Raw genomic sequence first — 27,333 nt, 5'->3', positions numbered from 1 at the left:
TCTGAGACAAAAAACTGAAGTGAGGGAAAGAACGAGACAGAGAGATAATAAAATCATCACGAGAGAAGGAAAGAAGAAAGAAGCGCAAAGCAAAGCAATGGAATGACTCAAAGATAATAAAATCCCCAAAATCCATTATACCCATAACATCCATACCTAAAAAACAAACCAGAAAATTCACATTATGTATGAATAAAATCCCCAAAATCCCTAACATCCATTCCTAAAAATCCAGACCTAAAATCAATTTTCTCAACAAATCCATAATCATACCTTTCGGCTGAATCCTTCAAATTTTAGGGAATTCGGACCGGTGGATCATCACAAAATAACGATCGAGAGAGAGAGGGGCGAGAGAGAGCAGAGAGATAGCGAGATAGAGAGTGAGAGAGGGAGAGAGAGCGAGACACAGAGAGAGTGAGAGAGAGAGCGAGATAAAGGGTGAGAGAGGAAGCGATAGAGAGAATGGAAGAGAGAGCGTGAGGGAGAGAGCGAGAGAGAGATAGAGGGCATGGTACCTCGCAGTTCTCTTATGGGGTGGTCTCCTTCGTTTCCCCTTCTCTTCCCCTCCTCTTCGCAAGTTTCTTTCTCAAGCATCCGACGATTCACGGGTTTTGCTCGATATTTGCTCAAGCTTTCGTTCTTTGTTCTTTGACTGCGTCTCCAAGACGGTCAGAAGAACGCTTCTTTGGCAAAAATCCACCGGTTCGTTCTACAAAGAACAAAAAACGACCGGCAAGCCAAACATAAAATGGCGTTTTTTTGTTCTTTTTGAACAAAAGAACTGTTCAGAACACTGTTCTGAACGTTACCAAACGCACTCTAAGTCGTTAGAGTGAAGTGCCAGTGTCGTCCACGTGTCCTAAAACATCAAGCCTTGTCACCAAACCGAATTCAATCTTAAAAGACTAGCATGGCCCATTTTCAAAGGGCCAGTTACTATCACTATCCTACACTTAGTCTCTATATGTATTAAAACGGTCCTACTTCAAACTTTTTTTCTGGAACTACCCTGCTTTTAAACTTTTATATCTCGTTCTACAATTCTATCCTCATGTTTTTAAATACGCAGATTGCCCTTCCTTTTCACCTGGTACCCTACTAATCTATTTAACCTATCATTCTTTTTCTATTTTTTATTATTTTTGTCATTAAAATGTAAAAAATGAAAGCACCTATCTATTTCTTCTCTCTCCCATTTTTACTCCATTATTTTTTTTTCCCTTCAATTTTTCTATTTAATTAATTTTTTATTCAACATTTCATCCTCATCGTTCTTCTTCGAGTTCTAAGTATCGACGATACGTACCAGTTTTGCTAGTCACCGATATCGTGTCGATATCGTATCAGTACCACGATACAGAAAAGGGGTAAAATGACCAGAAAACTCATTTTTTAAGGAGATTCAAGGGTAATTTTGTCTGATATAGCCAATATCATATCGGTATCGTATCGGTTTTGCAGTTCCGATATCGTGAACAAAAACCATGGAACAGATCGGCTCTCTTCAAAGCACCCGACTTCTTCTCTCTTCCACTTTTTATTCAATTTGTCTTTTCGAGTTTTTTATTTTTTATTAACCTAGAATGCGATTCTCAAGTCGTCGCTCTTCTTCTCCATCTTCTTATTCGCAGAAGTAGAAGGCAACCCTCCCTCTCTATTACAATTGATCTCTACACGACCATCTTCATCTCTCCTCAACCTCACAGTCATGGGATAGAACGATACAAGATCAATCATCGGATTGTCTCTACCTTCTTGGCGATTTCAGTTGAGAATCCATGAAAGATGGATCGTTTTCAGAGAAGGGAATGCACCAATAACGGAGACGAAGGAGAAGAACTAGATCACGATCAGGATCAGGTTGATCTGTTCGTAGAAGAACGGTGAGAATGAAATGTTGAATAGCAAATTAATTAAATAGAAAAATTGAAGAAAAAACAAAAAAAATATTGAATGGAGTAAAAAATAGGAGAGAGAAGAAGCAGGTGGGTGCTTTTCATTTTTACTATTTTAATGACAAAAATAATAAAAAATAAAAGAAGAATGGTATGTTAAATAGATTAGCAGGTTACTAGGTGAAAAGGAAGGGCAATCTGGGTATTTAAAAACATGAGAGTAGAAAGAGATGTAAAGTTTAAAAGCAGGGTATTTTCAAAAAAATAGTTTATGACAGGATAGTTTTAGCAAATATAGACTAAGTGTAGGATAGTGATAGTAATTGAACCATTTTCATGGACGATTAAGTTCATGTTTGGTCTGTGTAGTACCTTAACCGGCCAAATCTTTTATGCTATTATGTTTGGAAGTCAAGAAAAGAAAATTTAAAAAAATTAATAAGGTAAAAATATGATGATGTAATAATTGATTTATGTGTTTTTTTTTTATTCAAATTCAAATTTTGTTCTTTTCTTTTCTTAGCTTCCAAGCATAACTTGGGGTCTAAATTCGATTTTTTATTTTAATGGATATATCCAACACAAATATGAGTATAAAATAAGGAAAAATAACCTTAACTAGTGTCGTGGTTCATGTGCCTAGACATAGGACAGACTAAAAATTCCTATTCGATCAAATGTTCTTGCACCAACTCTTATTGGCTCCTGTTTTCTTGCTCATAACAATAATACCCTAAATCTGTAATTTGGATCCTCTATTGTCGTATGCCCGTCCTGCAGGGATGTAATGACCGCCATACCCACTGCCCAAGTGCCCTGCCCAGGCGGGGTAGGGCCGTCATTGTGCCCCAAATTAGAATTCCCAAATAAGTGTCTGCTATGCACTGTCTCTACGGATTGGACAATAGATCTTATTAGGTTGAGTCCTAAAGAAGGATAGTGGAAGGGAGATATTAAAACCTTAGAAGTAGATAAGGAAAGAGAGGTAATTGGGGAAATAAATGAAAATTTTACTTAGGCTTGATTTGGTATGATTTATGTTCCAATTTCATTGGGTGATTTCTATTTCGGAAATTGTTTTGTTTGATTTTTACACCTTATTTCAGTGAAATATAAATCAAATGTAATAGAAATTATGAACCATCTCGTTCATAAATTTTATTAAATTTGATTTCTATCTTGCTTTTTAATGAGCATACATAATTTATCTCTCTATTCTTCTCGTTTTCTTTTATTTTATTTTATCTCCAGATTATTTTACACGTATCACCCAAAGAGTCAGAAACTTCTCCAACTGAAGAGGAATCCTCTCCAATGGCCCTCTCCTAAGTCCATGTTTCATATCAATTCACAGAGACTTACCTCCGTCTTCCCTTTTTTGTTTCACCTATCTTTTTTAGATTACCAGAAAAACCTTCTCTTTTTTAGGAATCATTGAGTTCAAAATTCAAATAAGTAATTAATATTATTACCTTAAAAAAACAGGTAATTAAGATAGGAACGTTTAAATCATGTCCAGCCGTTACGTACTTTACCTACAATTCATTAAAGTTTAATTTGAAATTTGGGGAATTATTAACGTGGTCTGTTATTTATCCAAACATAACAAGACATCTACTACCCTCTTAAAACTACAATTAACGATACAGTTGAACATAAATTTATAAGGATAATTGGGTGAAATCAGATTCATTGCTGAAAAATCGAAAAAACCCTGGAATTTTAACTAGATTTTGTTAACAAGGGTTAAAATGTAATTGTGCACCACACATTTTCCCCAAAATCATCTCTACAACATCTATCGTCTCCTCCGACCATGAACCAACCCAACCTGTTCCTCTCTTGTTTCCGGCGGAAAAAAACCAAAAACTCAAATAAGATTTAGTAACCTTTCCCCAAAATAATCTACCAGCATCTCTCGTATCTGCCGGTTGTGGAAACTACTGAAGGTAACGTCTCCTTCCCATCCCTCTCTCATGCCAAATTTATGATTTACCAGATCGATGCTATATATCTCGAAGCCAAATATTTGATATGGTGACTTTCTCATTGAAGGAATACAGAGCGCACAAGGAATTAATGGTGGAGAAGGTGGTCCAACTTTGGATTCGTTTCTAAGAGGATCGGTTCAAGTCCCCTGTACCATGTTCCCCAACAACGCTGATGCTTCTATTGATGACATTGCAAGTTGATCAATCTCAGGCTCAATGCTGCTGCTACTTCTTCGAAGGGCTGGTCATGCTGCCGTCGAAATATGAGTTGGACATGTTCCTTCAAGCCTTTTAACCTCCCTCTCCCACTCTGACGGCACCCCAAAATGAAGGGTTGATCATCAATGTCATGGAGTTGCAACTCTCCTCCCTTCTCTTTCTTAATTTGTAAACAAAAATTAAAATTCAGGTTTGAGTTGCCCGATTCGCAGAGTATCAACAAACTTACAATAAAGAATTGAGAATCAGCAATCAATTATAGAACCAAACATTTATCTAGTGAAGTGGATAATCTCTCTTACGGTCTTACTGCTTAGTACTGTGATAGGGCAGATCTTTCCAAAGAAGAGATTAAAAGAACCAGCAATAACAGAGCCCAACAGAAAGAAATCAGAAAACCTAGTAAAGTATAAAGGGTTCCAACCCTTTTACAGATCAGTGGAAGAAATTTCTACATTAGGCGAAAGACCCTGCCTTGTACATACATCTAAATATGTAAGTGAATAAGACCCTTCATAGTGGAACAACCAAAGAATAGTGGGGCTGAGAGGAAACCAACGTATGTTAAAAAAAAAAGAAAAAAAGAATAATGTTACCTGAAGAATAATCCGAAACCAAATCAATTCCGGTCCGTGCGATTTCTGTTGGTATGGCTTTTGGTGGATGTTCCATCTCTTTTATGAGAAGAAAAAAAACTGCCCAAATCCAAAGACACAACCAGACATCCACGATCCACAAAGCGAACAAACCGGAATGTTTAGAAGAGGGATGACTTTGACATTTGCAGAATAAGATCTTTCCATTCCTCTGTGCTTAATCCTCAGACTGCCATTGAAGCTGCTCGGGGTATGTTATGAAATGTCAAAAATGCCATTTTAAATATCAAATAATAATACAATCATGAGATGAAATGTCTAGTTTAGCCCCACCCAATTGATATTTTTATGTCCCCATTACTCGTTTCTTATTGGTCTTTTCACTATTTTGTTATTTTTTCAAATGTAACCCACCTTGTTACATGAATAACAATCCTTGAAATTTTTAAGAAGACTGTTTAACATGGTCGGAGGTCTTATTGCATCTTCCTTAATACATATATATCTATATAGCCATGGTTTGAGGTATCGTTATCATATCGCTCGTATCGGGGCGATATGTAACGATTTCGGTTGTGGCTGATCCCGATATTGTGCTAATATTGTATCAATGATACGGTACGGACAAGGAGTAAAATAGTCAAATATCCTCTTTTAAAGGGAAATTAGGGGCAATTTTGTCAGATACGACCGATCCTTGTCAATACCGTAGCAGTATTATATTGGTTTTGCAAATGACTGATGCCTGATCCAATACCATGCACTAAAACCTTGGGTTTTGGTTTTAGTAATCGATATCAGTCTCTAAGGATCCAGATCGGTATTTAAATTTTTATCCTTATTTGTATTGGTCCACCGAGACGGGATTGGCCAAGAGTCAGTATTGGGCTCAACCCTCAATTGATATTGATGCGAATCGGTCAATCCAAAACCGATTCTTCAAACCATGATCCCGATATTGTGTCGATACCGTATTAGTGAAATGGTACAGACAAAGGGTAAAATAATAAAAAACCTATTTTTTTAAAAAAATCAGGGGATAAACTTATCTATACAACCGATCAGTGTTGATGCCATATCAATACCCAATCCGATTCAAGTGACCAACACCAGATCCGATACTGTGCACTGACTTTCAGCATTAATAAGCACTCCAACAATAATTTCCTCACCACCCTGCAAGACCAAATCGAGAGAGGGAGAGAGATTTGAGTCTCATAAAAATAAAAAAAAAGAGAGATATTTGAGATTAGATTCCTAAAAATAATTACCTCACTGAAGTCATTCACGTTTTATGGATCCCTGAAAAAAAAGGAAAGAGAGGGCAAACAAAAATTAAAAAAAATACGGAGTTTGATCTCCGTGAATTGATATGAAACGTGACCTTAGGAGGTCATTGGAGAGGATTCAGACTCCTAGCTGATAGCTGATTAGTTAGGTCCCGGTTCTTCTTCATCTATATAATTCATTCTCTCACTTCATCACTTCAGTCTTGTGGACCATCAACCGATCTTGAGTATCCAAACAAATATGGAAACTCAAGATCGGTACATATTCTGTAATATTTTCCGGTTTAACAAGGACTATTAAAGAGGGTAGGAGGTGTTCCCGGCTATATCGATCTTCTTCTCATTCTGCCGGATTCACTCGATCACTGATGAGTAGCGGATTCAGCCGTCCTCAGTTCCTAGTTGCTGTTGCTACACTACTCTGATCAACAACAACAACAACAACATGCGTAGCAACAGCAGTAATGAAGACAATGATGTCACTGCGGAAGATGAATTGGGACGTTGCCATGATGACATTCTCATGGAGATTCTAATTCGCTTGCCACTCAAATTGATCTTTAGATCCAAGTGCGTATCAAAGAGGTGGCACCGCCTTATCTCCCACCCTTCTTTCCGTAACACAATAAGAAACAGCAGGAGGAAGAGCAGCAATATCTGCGGCGGCAACTTCTTTTTTCATATATTTAGTAGATCTATTCGGACATTCTTGACAACACCACCATCAAAAGTGTCATGTTCTGCAACTAATTCGAGTTGTCCTCCTCCTCATGACAAACTTGAAGATGAAGAAAAAGCAGATATCATCAACAGTTTGGAATCATCATTTCATAAAAAATTTCTTAAACGGTTTTTTCAATATCACTTTATCTCATATTTCAATGGTCTTTTTCTCTGCGGTCGTGAATTCTTTAATACGACATGTTACATCTTGATGAACCCTCTCTCTAGGGATTGGTACCAACTCCCTCCTTCTCCTAAGCAGCATCAATGGTTCAATCAATCGCCACGGCAACCGTGCATGGGTCTCGTTGTTACCACTGGTTATTATGATAGATACAAAGTGGTGCGTGCAGAAGCTGTATTGGCCGAACACACCCATTCTCATCCTCTTCGATCCAATAACAAGAAGAAGAATAAGAATATTATTGAGATTGAGATTTTCTCCTCCGAGACAGGAGGGTGGGGGTTATCCACCGTGGTTGTCAATGTTGACACGTATAACCACTTCTTAAAGTTAAACCTCGCTAATCAGAAGGTCACTGTGATAAGAGGAACCATTCACTGGATGAATCGTTTTGATCTTACCGGAGGCATCATGGTGTATGATCTCTATAATAATACAATAGAGATGATTAAACCTCCTCCTCCATGCAAGGATAGCAGCTTAGGCTACCTCGTCATCATAGGGGAATCTACGGATGGTCTACTCCAGATGGCAACAGCGTTTGATAAATATCCTCCTCCGGTGCCACACATTGAGGTATGGGTTTTTCATTCAAACTGTTGCGAATGGTCATTGAGATGTGGCCTACAGCTACAGCTACCGCCGCTACGGCCATATTTTGAACCTCCAATGACGACTTTAGTGGCCTTCCATCCTCATAATCCTGAAGCTGTGTTTATCAATTTCAATGGTTATATCTTCCTTTATCACCTCAACACTACTACTCCAATGAAACGAGTACTCGTACATCAGTTCCGGTACAATGACCAGCCAGGCTACGATATTGGCCTACAACCATACTTGCTCCCACTTTGGCCAATCTCTCCTCTCCCACTACCACTGCTACTAGCAGAAAGATATACATAACTAGCTAGACTACACAATTTGAGAGAGTTTCCCTTATAGCAAGATTCAAGCGAGATTTCATTATGTAGATTTAGACCTTAATTCTGCAGTCCCATCGACTACTACGTACTTCTGTATCTTCTTTCTGTTATATTAACCTTTGTATTGTAAATGTATGGCTTGTATTATGGTATGAAATTTTGGTGCTACCTAAGATCACAGCCAAAGAAATGGAATCTCAATGGGTATATTTGAAAAATACCAAAGAGGAATTGCATTATTTTATTTTATTTCTTTGGTTTAGTGAGATATATAGCAGGAAAGCTCAATCTTTTGAATGTAATTTTGATATATACAGGCATAAATTAAGATTCACTAATACAGGTCGCATAAGACCTTAGGAAATGTCCCAAACACATTATTATATCAAAATTGGGACCGATTCACATGGCAGATTCTAAGTCAAGTGTAGCAACATAAATGCAAGCATATATGGTATCAGCTGGTGCTTTTTGGTTATGGTAGTTTATCACAAATTTTGAAGTGTTCCATCAATTGATAGTTAGTTCTATTTAGGTATTATGTGATAATACTGCGACAGTGAGGATAATAAAAATATTTGACATCATCGATTTGAAATTGATCAATTTTAAATAGTTGAAATATGTGGTTCGATCATATGATACTCAAAGTCACATTTAAGAGATTATGCAATATACAGTTTTAATTATGACTATGAAAAAGCCTTCTACCATTTAGTTTTTGTTATCATTATTTTCACATTTAAGAGATTATGCAATATACAGTTTTAATTATGACTATGAAAAAGCCTTCTACCATTTAGTTTTTGTTATCATTATTTATATATTTAATGATCACATTAAAATGTACGTGTAATGACTGATCCCTACAAAGTTGTAGGGTAATTTTAGTTGGACCTTGAATTGACTATTGAGCTGATTTAATAAAGTCATCAACCACATTAAGGTTTGCTTTGAGAAGAACAATCCATTGTGTGGTTTGAAGTACCTTCAAACATTTTGATGCTCCATTTTAAAATAATTCTTTATGGTCATATATTGGTTTGAACATATAGGTGACATCAAGTGGGAGAATGAGAGCTAATGCAGCCTATTCATGCCACGTAAACATTTATTAATAGTGGCGTTGAGAATAACTACCCGATAACCATCTTGATGGGAGAGGTCATCGGATAAGAAATATAAAAAGTGACCACCACCGACTCGCCACCGTCATCATCGGAAAAGAAGAACCCAAATTTGAATTGGACTACCTTTCGATCCTGAACGGAGGTAAGTCCACAACCTCCATTTAGTTTTACAGGTTCATTAGAGGGATAGAGGGATGATAGGTGATTATTATCGGTCTTTACGAGGGAGCTGATTAGGAGGGTGGCCAATAGGGCAGACATAGTTGAAGAAGTTCAAGTTAAATTCATAAATTTATCTCATAAACTTATCATCATCATATCTCTCTCTTAAAGCATTCTTCAATTCTTCTAGCCGAATAATTATCACCTCTATTTTCTCCAATTCTTATAATAGAGGGGAGTGGACCCCATTTTGGAGCAATGTTTTTAGACAGGGGTAGGATGGTCATTTCTACCGTGTGAGGAATTGGAGAAATTGGAGGGAGCAGCGAATTGGAGGGGATATAGGTTCAATGATTCAATCTCTTAAGAAAGAAGAAAAAATTAAGATTTGTCACATAGTTGTTATAAATAGGGTAATTGGTGAGTAATTTCACTTTGGGAAAAACTCTTAAAACAGACGAGAAAGGATTGAGGGAGACGTAACTATCATATACACCAACTAAATGGAGTCGGTTACATGGATCTGAAGAGACTATGATAGTAAAAGAAATAAGAGAAATAAAAAAAGTACAAGAAATAAAAGAGAGAAGAATTCTCTCTTTCTCTTTTTTAGAAAATTCTTCCCTCTTTTAAAAGTACAAGAAGTAAATGGAGAGATATTCCAAGAGTCAAAAAGAAAGATTTTAAGAGCTGATAGACGAAGTGAGAGATACGATAGGATAGTGGATACGGCCCAAGGTAAGTTTATTTTGGGAAGTATCATAAGATACGGCCATAGATAAGTTTATGTTTTATTTTAGTTTTCCAGCGTTAATAAATTCTAATAGTAGTGGAGAATGGAGAGAGAGAATGATTAGATTAATTAGGAAACTAACGATTTAATTGTTAATAGAGATTTAATTAAAATAGAAAATCTATAGTTTAAGATATTTGACTAGGAAATAAAGTAATAGCGGAATATTAAACTTTAGAAATAGATAAGGGGAGGAACGAGAGAGAGAGAAATTTCGCAAAGAGAGTTACCGGACTTGTTCTGGTTGGGTTCATCCCTAGTTAATAGCTTATTAGCTATCTGCTTGACCCTGTTTATTCTTCTTCTTGTATCCCTCTCCATCACTTCAGTCTTATTATTGAGTACTCTTGAGGAGGAGGTGGTGTTCCCGGCCATCTCGATCTTTTTCTCATTCTAGTCTCTCGTGTTTGAACTGAAATCTGCCAAGATCGACTTACTCACTGATGATGAGTAGCAGCAGTAGTGAAGACGGTGACGTAGCCGTGGATGAAATGGGACGTTGCAGTGATGACATTCTTATGGAGATTCTAATTCGCTTGCCACTCAAATTAATCTTCAGATCCAAGTGTGTATCAAAGAGGTGTGGCACCACCTTATCCCACACCCTTCTTTCCGTAACACAATAAGAAGCATCAGTAGCAGCAGGAGCCGCAATGGCGGCGACGACGGCCTCTTGGGCTTCTTCCAATACCGGACATTAATCCACTTTCATATGGTATATGAAAGTAGATCTGTTTGGACATTCTTGGCAACACAATGTTTTGCAACTAATTCCAGTCTTCTTAAATTTCTAGAAGAAGAAGAAGAAGATCGAAAAAGCAGTTATCAGTTCATGGAAAATTTCTTGAAAGGTTTTTTCACTACTACTTCATCTGTTATTCCAATGGTCTTTTTCTCTGCGGTCGTGACTTCTTGGATACGACATATTACATGTTGATGAATCCTTTCTCCAGGGAATGGTACCACCTCCCTCCTTTTCCTAAACACCGTGCTGATGCGCAACAACCGTCTTCATCCTCCTCTATCCAATAAGAAGAAGGAGAATATTATTAAGATTGAGATTTTCTCTTCTGAGACGGGAAGATGGGAGTTATGTACCGTGGCTGTCACCATTGACACGTATAACCACTTCTTATGGTTAAACCTAACGAGAAATCAAAGGGTTACTGTGACTGTGATAAGAGGACTGATCCACTGGACCAGTTGTTTTGAACCTACCAGTGGCATCATGGTGTATGATTCATACAATAATATAATGGAGACGATTAAAGCTCCTCCCTCTTTGTACCGCTTCTATGGCGACCCGACCCTATCAACATAGGGAAGTCTACTGATGGTCTACTCCAGGTGGCAGCGTTTGATAGATTTACGCTAAGACCGCACATTGAGGTATGGGTTTTCCATTCAAACTGTTGCGAATGGTCTTTGATTCAGACATCATTTTTATCAAAAAAATAAAATAAAATTGTCATTGAGACATCGTCTTCAGCTACTGCCATTTTTTGAACCTCGAATAACTGTAGTGGCCTTCCATCCTCATAATCCAGACATTGTGTTTATCAATTTCACCGGTTGCATCTTCCATTATTACCTCAACACAACTCCTCCAGTGAAACCCGAAACCACAGGCCGGTACTAGTTCTTCGGCTCCCTGACCAACAAGTACTTGGGTTCACCGACCGTGCCAGCAACGTTATTGGCCTACAACCATACTTGCTCCCACTTTGGCCAATCTCTCCTCTCCCACTACCACTACTATTAGCAAAAAGATCATAATTCTAAGTCAAGTGTAGCAACATAAATGCAAGTATGATATGAGGTTGTCTCTCATACTTTTTGGTTATATTTGAAATCATCAATTAGAAATTGATCAATTTTAGATAGTTGGAATATGTGGTTCATGATACTCAGAAGTCACATTTAAGACATTGTGCAATCTACTGGTAGTGATACTTAAGATCATACTTATCATTGCTCTATACAGTTTTATGATTATGAAAAAAGCCTTCTACCATTTAGTTTTTGTTGTCATTACTTATGTATTTAATGATCACATTAAAATGTGTAATGATTGTTGAACCTTGAATTGATTATTGGGTTGATTCAATAAAGTCTTGTCTACCACGTTAAGGTGTGTTTTGAGAAGAACAATCCATTGTGTGGGTTGAAGTCACTACGAACATTTTGATGTTCCCTCTTAAAATAAGTTCTTTATGGTCATATATTCAGTTTGAATTTATACGTGACACCATAGCCATGTGGGAGAATGAGAGCTAATGTGGCCTATACATGCCATGTAAGCATTTAATAGTGCTGTTGGTAAGGATCCAATTCCTCTACTTCTGCCTGTGTACTGTCGTTCGCCTTCACATACAAGCACAACGGAAAGTATTGGCAAGGAAGGCGCTCGGGCAGGGGGATAAGGTGGTACATTCCGCCTTACTTGTGTGTGGGCGGCAATAGGGGCAGGCGGAAGTAGGGGAGTCGAATTGTATTGGTTATAACTAGCCGATAACCACCTTGATGAGAGGAGTTATTGAATAAAAAATATAATAAGTGATAGGTCAGGTAATCCAAGGCATACACTCATAGAGCAGCCATTCAAAAAACCTTAGGAACCAGAAGCACCAAAATCACCACCACCGCCCTGCCACCGTCATCGTTGAAGAAGAAGAAGAAGAAGAAGGCAAAGAAGAATTGGACTACCTTTCGATCCTGAACGGAGGTAAGTCCATAACCTCCATTTAGTTTATAGCAGTTCACTGGAGGTGATTATTATCAGTCTTACGAGGAAGCTGATTAGGAGGTGGCCAAAAAGGGCAGACATTGATCATCATCATCTCTCTCTATCTCTCGCTCGATCTGTTACGAAACAAGCAAAAAATTAGGATTTGTCAAATGGGATAGGAATTTCACTTGGGAAAACCTCTTAAAACAGATATTGAGAGAGACGTTACTACCATATAAGGATAGATATTCTAGGAGAAGGGAAGGAGAGATTATTGGAGCTGATAGAGGAAGTGAGAGATATGATAGGGCCATAGATAGGAGAATTGGGTTGGGAAGGAAAGATTCTGGGAGCCGATCCGGACTCGAGACGTGACAGAGTGGAGGGAGAGGGAGAGGATGATTAGATTAATTAGGAAACTAACGATTTACTTGTTAAAAAAAACCCTGTAAGAGTGTGGGGAAAAGGAAAAAACAAAGTGAGAGAGAAATGGGGGAACTAAAATTTTAGATAGAACTTTTATGTATGTCTCGAATTCTTGGACCCGTTTCGAAGAATAACCCGCTCTGATATTTTTGGTGGCGACCCAAATGGAACTTTTTCTGAGATCTGTGATGGTAGTAGAGGGCTTGGGCCGATCCATCCGATGGAGGAGTATTTATGTTCCTTACCCGCTTTATTGTAAAGAGAGAGGAAGATTTTGGAGTTTTCGTTCTAGAGTTTCTGAGAGAGAGCAGCAGCACCGATTTGGGTGTTCTTGAGAGTTTCCATTGTAATTTTTCTCCGATTTGCTTAGTGAATCATTTTCGTCTTCGCCCGTGGATGTAGCACACCATACTGGTGTGTGAACCACGTTAAATCTCTGTATTCTTTTGCTTGGTTCTTGTTTCTTTTCGTGATTTTGTTGGTGTTTGCTATAACAAGAACTAAAATAAATTTTAGAGAATTTTCTCGGTTGGAATCCGCCAGACTCACTCGATCACTGATGAGTAGCAAATTCCACCACTCTCATAGCAACTGCTGCTGCACTACTCTGATCAGCAACGACAACAACAACAACAACATGCGTAGCAACAACAGCAGTAATGAAGACGACGATGTCGCCGCCGCAGATGATTTGGGACGTTGCAGTAATGATATTCTCATGGAGATTCTAATTCGCTTGCCATTTAAATTAATCTTTAGATCCGAATGTGTATCAAAGAGGTGGCACCGTCTTATCTCACACTCTTCTTTCCATAAAACAAATAAAACAATAAGAAGCACCAAGAGCAGCAATATCGGCAGCGACGGTGGTCTCTTGGGCTTCTTCCAATACCGGATATTAGACGACCCCTTTCCTATATTTAATAGACGGAGCGGGGAAAAAGCAAAACAACTCATCCAATGAATAACAGATGAAAATGGATGCATTTGTGACTCGAACAATTTAATCAATAACACCAAAAAGTGACAAGATGAGGGACAGTTAGGACCAGGTAGGGTGGATGGAGCTTTTATATATTCGTTGGTGCTGTGGCTTCAGGTCCATTTCTTGTAGGAGACACTGTTCCAACCTATGAACTCTTTGTGTTTGGAAAGTGTTTTGAAAGGAATAACAATAAAAAAAAATGCTAGACTATTCTATGAGATACTGGTTAGACAATCCACTGCAATAAGCTTGATACGTATGCAGAAGAAATGAGTTCAATGCAAATATGTTGTTGAACTTCTTTAGTATAGTTGAAGGAATTTATTTATCTATAAATGAAGACTAAAGGGTTTGTGGTTGTGAAACAAGAAAATCCATATGATTAAACAGACCATGTACAGTCAATGCCAGGTGGGGCAATTTTGGTGATTACAGACTGGAATTTTATGTATATAGGAAAAAAAACCACTCCTACCCCATGAGCAAAGGTGCACTAGTTGCCAGAACTGTCTTGTAAAGTTGTACTTGGGCTTCACTCTCAATTAATCATCTTCGCGGTGAGCAAATCTACAATTTGTATGGCATGTACATCTATTCACATACCAATGACGGTATATCAGTTTCACAGAATATTGCAAAAGAAATAAGAAAGAAAATAACATAAATAGAGAAATAAGCCTACAATGTATTACCTCTCCTCGCAACAACAGTAAGATAGAACATCTTAAACAAAAAATGTAAAATACGCAATACAAAAGAAACTTACCCGTTGCACAAACAAGCAACCTCGGTGTTCCGCCGCCATAGGATAGGTACACTTTAGTGTGAACCCGCTAATCTAGGGTAGCGTTGCAGGGAAACTTGGAAAAGAAAGAAAGAAGAAGAAGAACTGTTGCATGCAAGAAAATAGGTACGCTTCAGTGTGTACCCACTAATCAAAGGTAATGCTGCAGGGAAACTTGGAAAAGAAAAAAGGAGGAGGAGAAAGACGAAAGAAGAATATATTCCAGTTTGGCTTCTCTACTTTTTGGCACTATCAATTGGCTCAACCGGTTTGGGTTGAATTTGACACCCTTGTGTAGAGTAGACTCGAAGCCCGATATCAATACAGATTGAATGGATTGATCAAAATGTGGATGAGACTGGAAAAAGATCTTGTCCAGCACTCTGCCCAGGTTGCATGTGCAGCGTAGCCAGGACAGAATGCTGCACAGGAGCCAGGTCCGGATTAGACCAGCCAAATCTGCCCCGATATAGGCCCGATTCCACTCATTACAGCCACTGTGTGATTGTTTCAAGTTAAAAAATTTCCCCCTAAGATGTGTGTAAGGTCCTCCACCATATTGATACAAACCACATCCATCTATGTGAACCATGCGATGTTTGTGATAAAATCTGTGTATCACCAATTAACTATGAGATATACATAATAGTTATGCATGGCCGCGCATGTACACGGTTTGCATTAAGTAACGTTAGATAGGCATAAATGCTCATCCAAATTACTATAAACCCCCACCCCCTATTGAATGGATTGATGCACATAATCTACCGTGCACGAAAACCTTCCCCAAAATTCAACTAAAGCCTTAAGCTATGTTAAATGGGAATACCCAAGGAAGTGAGGAACCCAACCATCTAGGAACTCTTAAGCCATATTCAACAACTTAAAATAAAGGGTATAGGTTAGGCATGCTGGCGTTGTGCTTAGCCTCTCTCTCTCTCTCTTTCTCTGTGGAAATGACCCCCTATCCTACTCATCCCACCCTCTCAATTGGGCATAGCCGCTAACTCTAAGAAAGCCATCAACATCCTCAACCCTCTCCCAAATTTTTTGGAAAAAGAACACTACGTGGTCACAGAACCTACGTCCATCCAAACACAAGAAGAGAGTGTGAAATTATCGTCCTACCCCATATAAAATAAAAAAAAATCTCATTCATGTTGATACTCGGCCTTGAGCACACAACCAAACAATAATCTCTTCCCATAAAATTTTTATTAAAAAATCAATGTAGTGTTAAAATGAGCTAATGAAATAATTGATACAATGAGGTGCAATGCAATTGGATAAGTTCGCTGGCTTGAGGTCCTATAGAATTTTTATTTTTTTTGATGAAAGCATAATCACACAAACCACACACCAATCCCAAAAGGTTAACCTGCATATAGTAAATAAAAGATGAAAAAACAATGAGAAAAATAGTAAAAATTCAGTTTTTATCACGTCTATATATAATCGTGCCTTTCAACCGGTGGGTAGGAGACTGGGAGTGGAGAAAGGGGGTGGGGGCAGAAATGTTATAACACATTCCTCTCTCCCCCATCCAATGGTTGAGGCACAATCACGTACACACAGGGCTATACATAAAATCTTTTGTCAAAAGGAAATGAAAATGGTGTTTCATGGTCTCCACTTACATGGTCCACTTTAAATATTTAAAAAATGGTATAAAATCAAATACATATCAATTTTTTTTTTTTAATTTATGGGAAAAAGAACGGTCACGTGGTTTTTGCGGCTATGAATTTATCGTCCCACCCCCTATGAAATAAAAAAATCCATTCATATTGATGCCTTTGTGTGCGCTCTCATTTGCCCCCAACATATGAAACCAAGTATAATTAAAATAAATAAAAAATATAGCAAAGAAAATTATCAAAAAATAAAATAAGTCATAATTACAAAAATATCATCAAAACCTAAATGCATAATAATACTTACATGTTTGTTAGTTTCCTCCAATATGTCAAAATTGTTCAATTTTCCATATCCATAGAACTCTATGATATCTATATTTTAATATCCATACGAGATCATCCTGCTTTTGTTCGACACCGACAAAATTCTCAACTGAGGGTGAGTGAAGGAATGTGCTGGTAAGGGTGTAGGAAACTCTCCTTGGGACGTGAAATGCGGGTTCTGATGGTGCTGGTTTCGATCGAAGGAGGATAAAATTGGGAATAACTTTCTCTTCTATTTATATAATCTACACATAGATGGCTCCTTTTAGAGGATTTAATAAGTAGTACTCCGGTTTGGGATGGATGAATTAATACTTGGAAATCAAATATGTGTGTTTGGGGAACGAACATGGATTGTGCATGATATAAACAAAATGTACATTATGTCCATAGGTGAGGAACATATGTTAGTTAGAATTTCTTGATGAGGAATGCAACAAGGATGTTCCTGATAAGAATTTGGTAGATCGCAACTATGAATTCAAATCTGTCTGAAACTAACCGAATACGAATATGATAATCCCCCTATCCGATCGATTATTATTCGATTCGTCTAGCAATCCGATAGTAGTAAAATATTTGAAATATATCTCTGTGTTAGTCTATCCTTTTAAGTTATCTTATTGGATTTTGTTATCTTAGTTTTATAAATTTATAAGTAAAGATAATGTGATTATTTTTCTAGATTTGCTATTGCTTTATATATATTGTTTTATGCAATGTGATACATGGAATCAAATATCTATTAAAATAAACATAAGATAGAATCAAAAGTAAAAGAACATAAGAAATTAAAGACTAAAAAAAGAGTATAAAAAATGATAGTTGTTGAACTGTCAAGTTTCAATCTTAACCCTCATCATAAAAATGGAAAAGATGTCAATGGATAGTAGAAATTCGTATTCGATCCATCTTAATATCTATTTACGAGAATCTGTATTCAAAAAATTACTATTCGGAAATTGTCCGAATCCATCCGAAAATCAATATGATATTGTCAGAATTTGTCAGAATAACATCGGATACGAATATGATAATGCCACTATCCGACCGAATTCGATCTGTTTACATCCCTACTTGGGAGAAAAAAGCCTCAACATTGTTTCAAGAATTAGGAATCGGATCAACGAATTGGCTGATTTAGATTGGAATCAATTGAAACCAATCCCGATACAACAAGATTCCTTAGAATCGACGAGTTTTCAGATCAAATGGTCGATTCCGGTTTAATGTCGGGATCGGGTTGGTGACGTTTGTCCGTACAGTTGCCAATTGACGCATCTTCCGGTCTATGCACTTAGAAATAGTTATGGCTGAAGAGGGGTAAAAGAGAGAGCAGACGCGCAAGTGGGGGGCTGGGGTGAGAAGGGAGAAGGCAGAAGGGAGCGTGGCGTTGCAGGTTGCAATTCATAGCATTCGAAGGTAGTTGTCTCACGGGCACTGAAGCTCGCATCTAGCAAATCCATGGCCCCGAAAACGAAGGAGAAACCTAAGCCTTCGTCTTCATCTCCATTGCATGCACCCGCTGCTATCGAAGATCTCTTCTCCTCTCTGAATCGCCATATTCAACGATCGGAGTTTGAATTGGCCGTAAAAGTTGCCGATCAAGGTTCGCACATTTCCCCTGATGTTCCATTTCCTATTGTCGTATTGTGTTATTTCGGCAAAACTTTACTCGCTTTTTTATCCCTGAAACTTGTTTTATAGTCCTCGCAATCGACTCCGGCGACGAGGATGCACTTCGTTGCAAAATTGTGGCATTGATCAAAGCCGATAGCATTGATCTTGCGCTTTCCACAATTCAAGCTTCCGAGAAGGCGAAGCTCCTGACTGATTTTGGTTTCTTCAAGGTAACATACAAAAATCACAGTGACATCTTCGTTTAGTTTTGGACATCAGAGGATGTACTGCATTTTAAATTCGTTTTCTTATTGAAGTACTTGTTGATTAAGCTCGACTATTATGTTGCACATTTCACTTCTACTTTTGTTACCATAAATTACAACATCAACTTCTAATTTATGAAGAATCCACAAAACAGCGGGGAGGGGCCTTTACCATTTGCCTTAGTTCCGTGTTGTACATTATCAGATGGAGAAAAGAGGGTCATTTTAACGTCGAGCAGTTTAACCGATTGAATCAGTGTTATTAAGCGGACATCTTGCTTGGGCAAGAAGTGCACCAATAGCGCTTACCAAGGCGTCCACTTTGTACACCACCGTTTGCCTTTTCTGTATTTGTTCTTATTAATGGCTAGGGCCGCTTTATTCAAGCAAATGAAGCATAACCATTGTTAACCATCACAGTCATAGTGACTGTTCTGCTTGAGTAAATAAGGCCCACTATAATTTTAAAAGATTTAGGTTATATATTTTATACTTTGTCATCTTTTACATTGGTTATGTATCTGTCATTAACTACTTGTAATGTTATACAGTTTTTTGATTTTATTGTCATAGTCTGTTATTCTAGTAAGTTATTTCATATTTTCTTTGTAATGTGAGTTTCCCTTGCATTTTACTGTTGTCATGCTTTAACCATGGTTGTATCTTTTGACAAGGCGTCTCTCATTTATTTTACATGTAGGCATATTGCTTATATAGACAAAACCAGTTAGAAGAAGCTTTGGACTCATTGAAAAGCCAGGAAAGGAATTCCACTACTATGCTTCTAGAATCACAGATTCTGTATCGGTTAGGAAGAATGGATGCTTGTATGGATGTTTATCAGAAGCTTCGAAAGTTCAAGATTGAATCACTAGAGATAAATATTGTTGCTGGTTTGATTTTGGCTGGAAGGGCTTCTGAAGTCCAAGGTACAATGGATGCGCTCAAGGTGAAAGCAACTAGCAGTTTTGAGCTGGCATACAATACTGCTTGTTCTCTGATAGAAAATAAACAATACACAGATGCAGAACATTACTTACTCTCAGCCCGAAGGTAACTTGCATAGTTGGAAGCTGGAACCTACTAAGATTTTTTTCCCAATTGCCTGTAGTTGGCTATATAAATCCTGTTGACTTGACTGCCATTCCACTCTACTTTGGGCATATTAGCAGCTTTGTCTTTCCTGTCACATTCAATGATGCTTTTGCCATCTTATTCCTAATGCAAAATTTATTTGCTAAGATTTTGGTGTGGAGAATGTTTCACACAAGTTTTTCCTGCTAAATCATATTCAACTGCGAATTATTTGTTCTTGCTAGATACATGCATTTCCTGTATTCATTTCGTGGTTGTTTATTCTGACATAGAAGTCATGGGTATTTGTGTCTTCATGAAAATTTGATGTCGGGATTGACTTAGAGAAAGCACATGCTAAGATTCTTATAGAGGTCATCTGGTGGGTTATGGAAAGTTGGGTCTCAAATACACAACACAGATCAAAATGCAAGATCATTTCCCTTAACATTTAATCTTCAATTTCCTCATTTTGTTTTGATCCAACGTTGGGAGGACATGTCGCATGGAGAAAGAGCTATGGATGAGATGTATGTATGCATCTAATCTTTATGATGCAGGAGTGTGAAATCAAGAATTTTGCATAATAGAAGTCTCACCAATACATTATCTATATTAACAGAATCTCCCATAAACAGACGATTCTATCTGTTTGAGATTTTTTTCTTTCAAATTCTGTTTGTATTATTTTTATTAAATTCTCTTATCTACTTCTTTTAGTTAATTGCAATTTGCCACTTTCATGAATACCAATTTTCACTCTTTGTAGTAAGCTTAAAGTAATTTTTTTCGGTAATTCCTATTTTATTGTTGTGACAAAGTTTTCTTATTTAGGTTAGATTACGTGCTAGTTGAGTCTAAAAGTTGAGCACACATATGTGCTTGAAATGAGAAAAGGAACATTGAATCAGATGAACAAAATTTGATTTATCTTGTTTGGTGTCTTTTCCCTCTATACTCCGTGCTACAAAGACTTGGCCATAAGTTTCTGTTTGCTGCTTTATTTACTGGTTTATTTTCATGCTTTTCCCTATTCCCTTACTTCAAAACCTTAAGGTAGTTCCCACTCTTAATTAGGCCCATCGCTTAGAATATTAGGTGTTTGATTGCCCATTTTCATTCTTGAATCATATTAACATAGTTAAGGAGGCAGATGCACAATGGAGCTGTATTTGGTTTGATAACAGTTGAGGGTAGACGGGTGATATTGGTATAAGCATACCAAAAAAGATGGAATGACAAAAAGTCTTTTTTTGCTTCTATATTTCTATTCCTTTAACCTGCATTATACAGATATTTCTTGATTCCAGCTCAACCATAGGAGGTATGAATCCTCATTCGTCTAAAAGAAAAAAAAGGGGTTTTCTCTTGGGATTCCTCTTCTCTATATTCTTCCACATTCTTATTCTGCTCCTTATCTTGTTATCCTATATTTCTATTCCTTTAATATGCTGTAAACAAATATTTATTTTCCCATCTTTACCATCCCTAAAATCCCAATAACTACAGCTGATACCAATAAGATTTCTATTTGCTGCACCTTGGTCAAGTCATGATAATCCTTATCTATTTATGGTGGCAATGGGACGAGCATAGTTGTCAAGGTATCGCCTAGGTGTCCAGGCGCTTTGGCCGCATTGGTTGCCGAGGCGAGGGCCCTGGATCGTCTAGATGCCATGACAATTATGGGATGAGTTATACGGGTGAGTCAGTGACTCACCTACCCCTTTGGTGTGTGTTTGGTTGACCTTTTCAGGATTTGGGTCATGTTTTTGGGTCAATATCGTCACGCCTCATTAATTTCATTGAAAGTGTTTCGGTAAATTTTTGCCATGAATTGCTCTTTTTGTGATTTGGGTGGGTAGCAGTTGTGGTTAGCATCACTGTCAGGCTGTCAGCCAAAGCATGTTTGGATTGCCCGTGCTAAAACAACCCTTCTCCATTCCTATAGCCTATAGGTGTATTTGCGAGGGCCTTCTTTACCCAGAAGTCCAAGAGGCACTTATGTGCTGATTCCATAAGCATGTAAATTCGAGAATCTCTGGAATGTGGTTTCGTGTACATGTAGGAGATTGCCATCACAAGTAGCTACAGAAAGCTGGAGAATATCATCCTGGACCAAGGCAGGGGCAATATGCTAGACCTTGCATCTCAATGTCAGTAGTCACTTGGCTTTAACAAACACAGAATAACCTACTTAGTTGCTACAACTTTAGAATTTCTTTAATTAGCTTTGTCTGAATCTTCAATTTTTTTTTCTGGTCCGTTGTTACTTCTTGGGGCTTATGTTGCCATTATCATTTTCCTGCCTTCTGAATTTCCTTTTTTATGAATGACGGTATATTATCTAGCTATGGAAGTCACATGATATTAGTTTCAGTAAACATCCAGCTTATTTATGCATTTAGTGGTTTCGTTCTTGTGAAATGAATTGCTGTGATATGCTTCATTTGCAACTTTCATTGCCACAAACTCCTCTAAATGGACAAGTGATTGCTGACATACCCTTCTTGACACGACATGGCAAGGCCAGGGCTACATCTTCTGGCAGTCAGTATCTGCTCACCACTATCGCTGTAAGAAGAAAAGGAAATATAAGAAAATAGAAAAAGAGGAATAAGTAAAGGTATTTACCTGGTCACTGGTGCTTGCCAGTTGTGATTGTCGTTGCAAGAAGAAACATGAAAAGAAGAGAAGAGGAACTGGTTGGCTGTGCCTCCGCAAGACAAAGGCCATGCTCCTCGCCTTGAGCAAACACAAGCCCTAATTTTGGGCTCTTTCAATGCATTACTTTGTACTTCAAAAATTTTATATTTGGATATTGCATTTTTTGTTTTATCATGCAATTTAGAACCCTTATATCACAATATGTTTATTACTTTAACTATAAATGATTAAACATATTTACACTCATAAACACGCAACACATGCTAGTACCCATGTCCTAGTTGATGGGATTCTGGTGGAGTCGACACCCGGACACTTACCAGTAATGGTCACTTGTATTTTATTTTATTTTTTGGGTGCAATGGTCACTTGTATTTAAATCCATGTAACATTGCCCATATAAGTAAATGTGGGTCTGAAAATAATTGTGTTATTTTGCAGTGCATTAGAGTTTAGAACCATAAACAAGGTTAGGTGATGAGAAGCTATTGTTGCTATCTCTCTGGTTCAGTTCCGATATGCTTTATTTTATTCTTAGTGCTAGTTGGTGATATTGAATAAATTGTTTGTCTTTTGTGATGTTTCTCTTCTTGTCTTTGAGGCATCTGCTATAAAACCTCTCCATTTAGAAAATCAAATTCAGCAAAACCCATGAAGCATGCATTTCTTTCGACAGAATTGGTCAGGAAACACTAATGGAGGACAACTGGGCTGATGATGAGATTGAGGTTGAACTTGCTCCGATTTCTGTCCAGCTGGCATATGTTCGGCAGGTTTGTCTTATGGTTTTAAAAATTTTCTTTTAGGCAATATCCATTGAACTGCCTGTAATACAAATTGCTTCTTTGCTTCAGCTACTTGGACACACACAAGAAGCCGTTGAAGCTTACAAAGACATTGTAAACAAAAATCTGGCTGATGACTCATCACTTGCAGTGGCAATAAACAACCTTATTGCATTAAAGGGTCCGAAGGATGTCTCTGATGGTCTTAGGAAACTTGATCGGCTAATAGAGAAAGGTAGTGAGGGTCAGATCTTCCAGCTTTCTCGTGGACTGGACTTGAAGCTTTCATCAAAACAAAGGGAAGCATTATACACTAATCGAGTGCTTCTACTTCTCCATGCAAATAGGTTGGATCAGGTCTGTGCTTGTGATCTTACATATCTCTTTCAAATCACGTAGGCAAGATTAGGTGATAGACCTCCTAGTCTCTTGGGAACAGGACAGGCCAAGCTTCGGCCCATTTTTTCTTGATTGCTTCTATAGTTAAGTTTATATCAAAATATGACACCTACAAGGCACAGAACAATCTATGTGAAGAATCTGATGGGTAGAGCTTGTGGCTTGTATACCACATGATGTGGGTTCAAGTCCTACAGAGCAAAAGAGAAATCTCTCTCTCTACCGTCTACCCCCAAATCTAACTAAAAACCCAAAATTCATGCAACATTAAGCCACTGGTAAACTCACAAATCACAATTCACATCCACAAAATATATGAGTTGAAGATCTGGATTTTAAAATCTTAACTTATCTCTTTGATTAGTTTCTAGAAGCCCTAAGGTTTTAAGACCAGAAACACAATAGTAGACCAGAAGTGTTCGGCTCAGGTTCTCGTATGAGAACAGAGGCAAGCCATCAAGATGGAATCCAGAGGAGAAGTGGATTCCATCTGGATGGCTTGCCTCTGTTCTCGTATGTTCTCGTACGAGAACCTGAGCCGAACCCCACAACGAATAACTAATGACCAGAATTCAAGAATATTTAATAACAGTAGATCAGAAACTCAGATGGATGCAATATTCTGATATGAAGTTGATTACATGGCAAGAAACAACTCTTCAGAAGATGGGTTCGATCCTATGGTTGGATCTCAAGAATTAGCACTGTTACAGAATTAGTAATTTAAGATCCTAAAAACCAGGAACTCAAATATCTCAGCAAACAATGAACTGATAGAGATAAGATTCTGGTCAACAGAAGTTCTTAGGCTATCAAACAAGATAATAAACTATCAAGTAAATCCGATGGCTAGATTAGGAGTTGTGAATTTATCTTACTTGAGTATTGATGGAGAAGGAAGAATGAAGAAGAAGAAGAAGAAGAAGATATGACTAAGCATCCCACCTAGCTTCAACTGGAATCCCACCAGCCACTAATGGTATCCCACCACATAGCACTGCATCTCATAGCAAATCTGAATCTCACCTGAGCATCCCACCTAGCATCCCACCTAGAAGAAGATATGACTAAGTATCCCACCTAGCTTCAACTGCAATCCCACCAACCACTAATGGTATCCCACCACATAGCACTACATCTCATAGCAAATCTGAATCTCACAGAATAAAGAAAAGGCTCAAGCCAAAATCTCAGTAATCAAATTCGTGTACAAGTCTGGACCCCCTTACAAACTTATATAGAAGACTCAAAAACAGATTCAAAACACTAAAAAGGGAAAGCCTAAACCAAATTCTTAACTAATAAGGTAACATTTTTATTTTCAGCTAACGAGGGAGGCTGGACCTTCGGCCCAACTAGTCCCCCGAGCCCGCACATACGCCCCTAGACACACACACCAGGTCAGCACTGGATTCCTTGAGAACCATTGAAGCCGTGGGGCTGGTAAGGGGAGTTGAATTCAGGACACATGTCGATTTAGGCACGCTCCCTTGCTAACTAAGCTACACCCATGGGTTTACCGTTTACTAATAAGGTAACATAAATTGACTCGGAAATTAAAATAATGAAGGAAACTAACTCAAAACAGGACTAAACTTATAGAATCCTAATTCAACCTAACTAAAACACATACAATTAAAATAAAGAAATAAAGACACTTACTTAACTAATCCCATATACCTATCCTCTGCCCGTATTATAGGCCCATTAAGGTGGCCCTTTACAATGAAAACACATTGGTCGAAGGCCCAACACATACATAATAACCCAACCAAAAGTTTATTTCTAATAAAATAAGCCCCATTAGATGATTTAACTGCACCACTCTTTTTCAACATTAAATCCATAAAAAATAAATAAATAAATCTATATGCCCATACAAGCAGTCCTTTGACTATATAAAAAAACTCAATACATAAAAGCAGTATTAGTCCAAAGAAATAAACTAAAAGTCCTCAATCTTCATTAGGTTTTGAACTTTAATTCTGTCTCTAGTATTTTTATTCATTATGGCTTACTGGGCGGTTTACCTAGCCAGAAATAGAGCCTAGGCACATGCAGTTGCCCAGGTGGCCACCTGGAAGTCTAGGCGCATGCCTAGCTCAACCTCGCTTGGGCAAAGCTGGCCTGGACCTGCATTCGTTTCCCAGTTGTTAGGCATCACACGAGCATTGACATCACTGCTTGTAAGATTGGTAAATGATACCAACTACAACCCCCCCCCCCCCCAAATAAAAAAAAAAAGGTGGGGGGGGAGGGATAACTAAATAGTTGGATAGAGGGGTGCATTTTCCAAAAAAATGTTCTGTTTGAAGAATCATTTGTGGCATGGTAACTAAAATTTTCAGTGGGATGAAATTTACTGAAAATTTGGTACTGGGTCTTTCATGTGAAGTAGCAGATATCATTGTTGATGTTGTATTATGAATTCATCAGCTTGATGCTCTCTAAATTTCGTGCCACTTTTGTTTATTTTCGTTTTTTAAAAATTTTGAGAGATTGTCTTTTGATTATAGAAAAAACTGTTGTTCCTAAATGCGACTGCTCAAAGTTTACAACTCTTCAGTAATCTGTTTCATGCTGGTGTATCGTACAGGCTAGGGAACTTGTGGCTGCACTTCCAGGCATGTTCCCAAGTAGTGTTATGCCCATGCTGCTTCAAGCTGCTGTTCTAGTGAGAGAGAACAAGGCTGGAAAGGCCGAGGAGATCCTTGGGCAGTTCGCTGGCAGGTTCCCTGAGAAATCCAAGATGGCCCTTCTTGCACGAGCACAAGTTGCTGCTGCTGCGAGCCACCCACAGATTGCTGCAGAGTCCTTGGTGAGGATCCCAGATATACAACACATGCCAGCCACTGTTGCCACCCTTGTCGCCCTTAAAATGCGTGCTGGGGACATTGATGGTGCAGCTGCAGTGCTTGATTCAGCAATCAATTGGTGGTCCAATGCCATGAGTGAAGACAACAAGCTCAACATCATCATGCATGAGGCTGCATCCTTTAAGCTCAAGCATGGGCGTGAGGAAGAGGCTGCAAGCCTGTATGAGGAGCTAGTGAAAAGTCATCAGAGTGTTGAGGCTTTGGTTGGGCTGGTAACTACGGCTGCTAGGGTGGATGTCGTGAAGGCTGAGGCATATGAGAAACAGCTGAAGCCTCTGGCAGGGTTGAAGGGGGTTGATGTGGACAGCTTGGAGAGGACATCTGGTGCATCACGTGTGGAAGGTGGGGGCCGTGTAGTGAATGTAGAAGCAGCTTATGAGGAGGCAAAGGGTAAGGTGAAAGCAAAGAAGAAGAGGAAGAGAAAACCAAAGTATCCAAAAGGGTTTGATCCTGCTAACCCAGGTCCACCACCAGATCCAGAAAGATGGCTGCCCAAGAGGGAAAGGTCTAGTTACAGGCCGAAGAGGAAGGACAAGAGGGCAGCTCAGGTAAGAGGTTCTCAAGGTGCAGTAGTGAGAGAGAAACATGAAGCTAGTGCTGTCAATACTATCAGCAACAGTTCAAATTCAAAGTCAAGCCAACCCGTGGCGGCTTCTTCAAAAGGGTCATCACATAATGCGAGCTCAGAGCAATCAAAGCCTTCTTCATCCAAGTCATCTAAAAAGAAATCCAGAAATAACTAGGCAAGAAGTCAAAATTTTGGTCGAAGAATTTTGAATTCTTTCAAATTTAAACATCTTTTCTGTAGCTTCTCACAGGGTTTTTTTTTTTTAAAAATTTTTTTTTTAGTA

At 38.2% G+C, this 27,333-nt stretch overlaps 1 protein-coding gene across 1 annotated transcript; it reads left to right on the top strand.

Moving 5' to 3' along the window:
- Nucleotides 1-18,176: 18,176 nt before the first annotated feature.
- LOC122656103 (signal recognition particle subunit SRP72-like) lies at nucleotides 18,177-27,294 on the top strand. Its single transcript, XM_043850544.1, has 6 exons — nucleotides 18,177-18,404; nucleotides 18,503-18,645; nucleotides 19,382-19,734; nucleotides 23,099-23,195; nucleotides 23,277-23,564; nucleotides 26,203-27,294. The coding sequence occupies exons 1-6, from the start codon at nucleotides 18,260-18,262 to the stop codon at nucleotides 27,223-27,225; spliced, it is 2,049 nt and encodes a 682-aa protein (XP_043706479.1). The 5' UTR covers nucleotides 18,177-18,259; the 3' UTR covers nucleotides 27,226-27,294.
- The last annotated feature ends 39 nt before the right edge of the window (nucleotides 27,295-27,333 follow it).

This window comes from Telopea speciosissima, chromosome 3 (genome assembly GCF_018873765.1).
Source record: "Telopea speciosissima isolate NSW1024214 ecotype Mountain lineage chromosome 3, Tspe_v1, whole genome shotgun sequence".
Lineage (NCBI taxonomy): Eukaryota > Viridiplantae > Streptophyta > Magnoliopsida > Proteales > Proteaceae > Telopea > Telopea speciosissima.
The sequence above is the reverse complement of the archived record's forward strand: the minus strand, read 5'-3'. Positions and strand labels throughout refer to the sequence as shown.

Bases quoted from the DNA above. Each gene is read 5' to 3' on its own strand.
- LOC122656103 (XM_043850544.1), top strand. From the start codon at position 18,260: ATGGCCCCGAAAACGAAGGAGAAACCTAAGCCTTCGTCTTCATCTCCA. The intron at 18,405-18,502 runs GTTCGCACATTT...CTTGTTTTATAG, and splicing joins CGTAAAAGTTGCCGATCAAG to TCCTCGCAATCGACTCCGGC. The intron at 18,646-19,381 runs GTAACATACAAA...TTTTACATGTAG, and splicing joins CTGATTTTGGTTTCTTCAAG to GCATATTGCTTATATAGACA.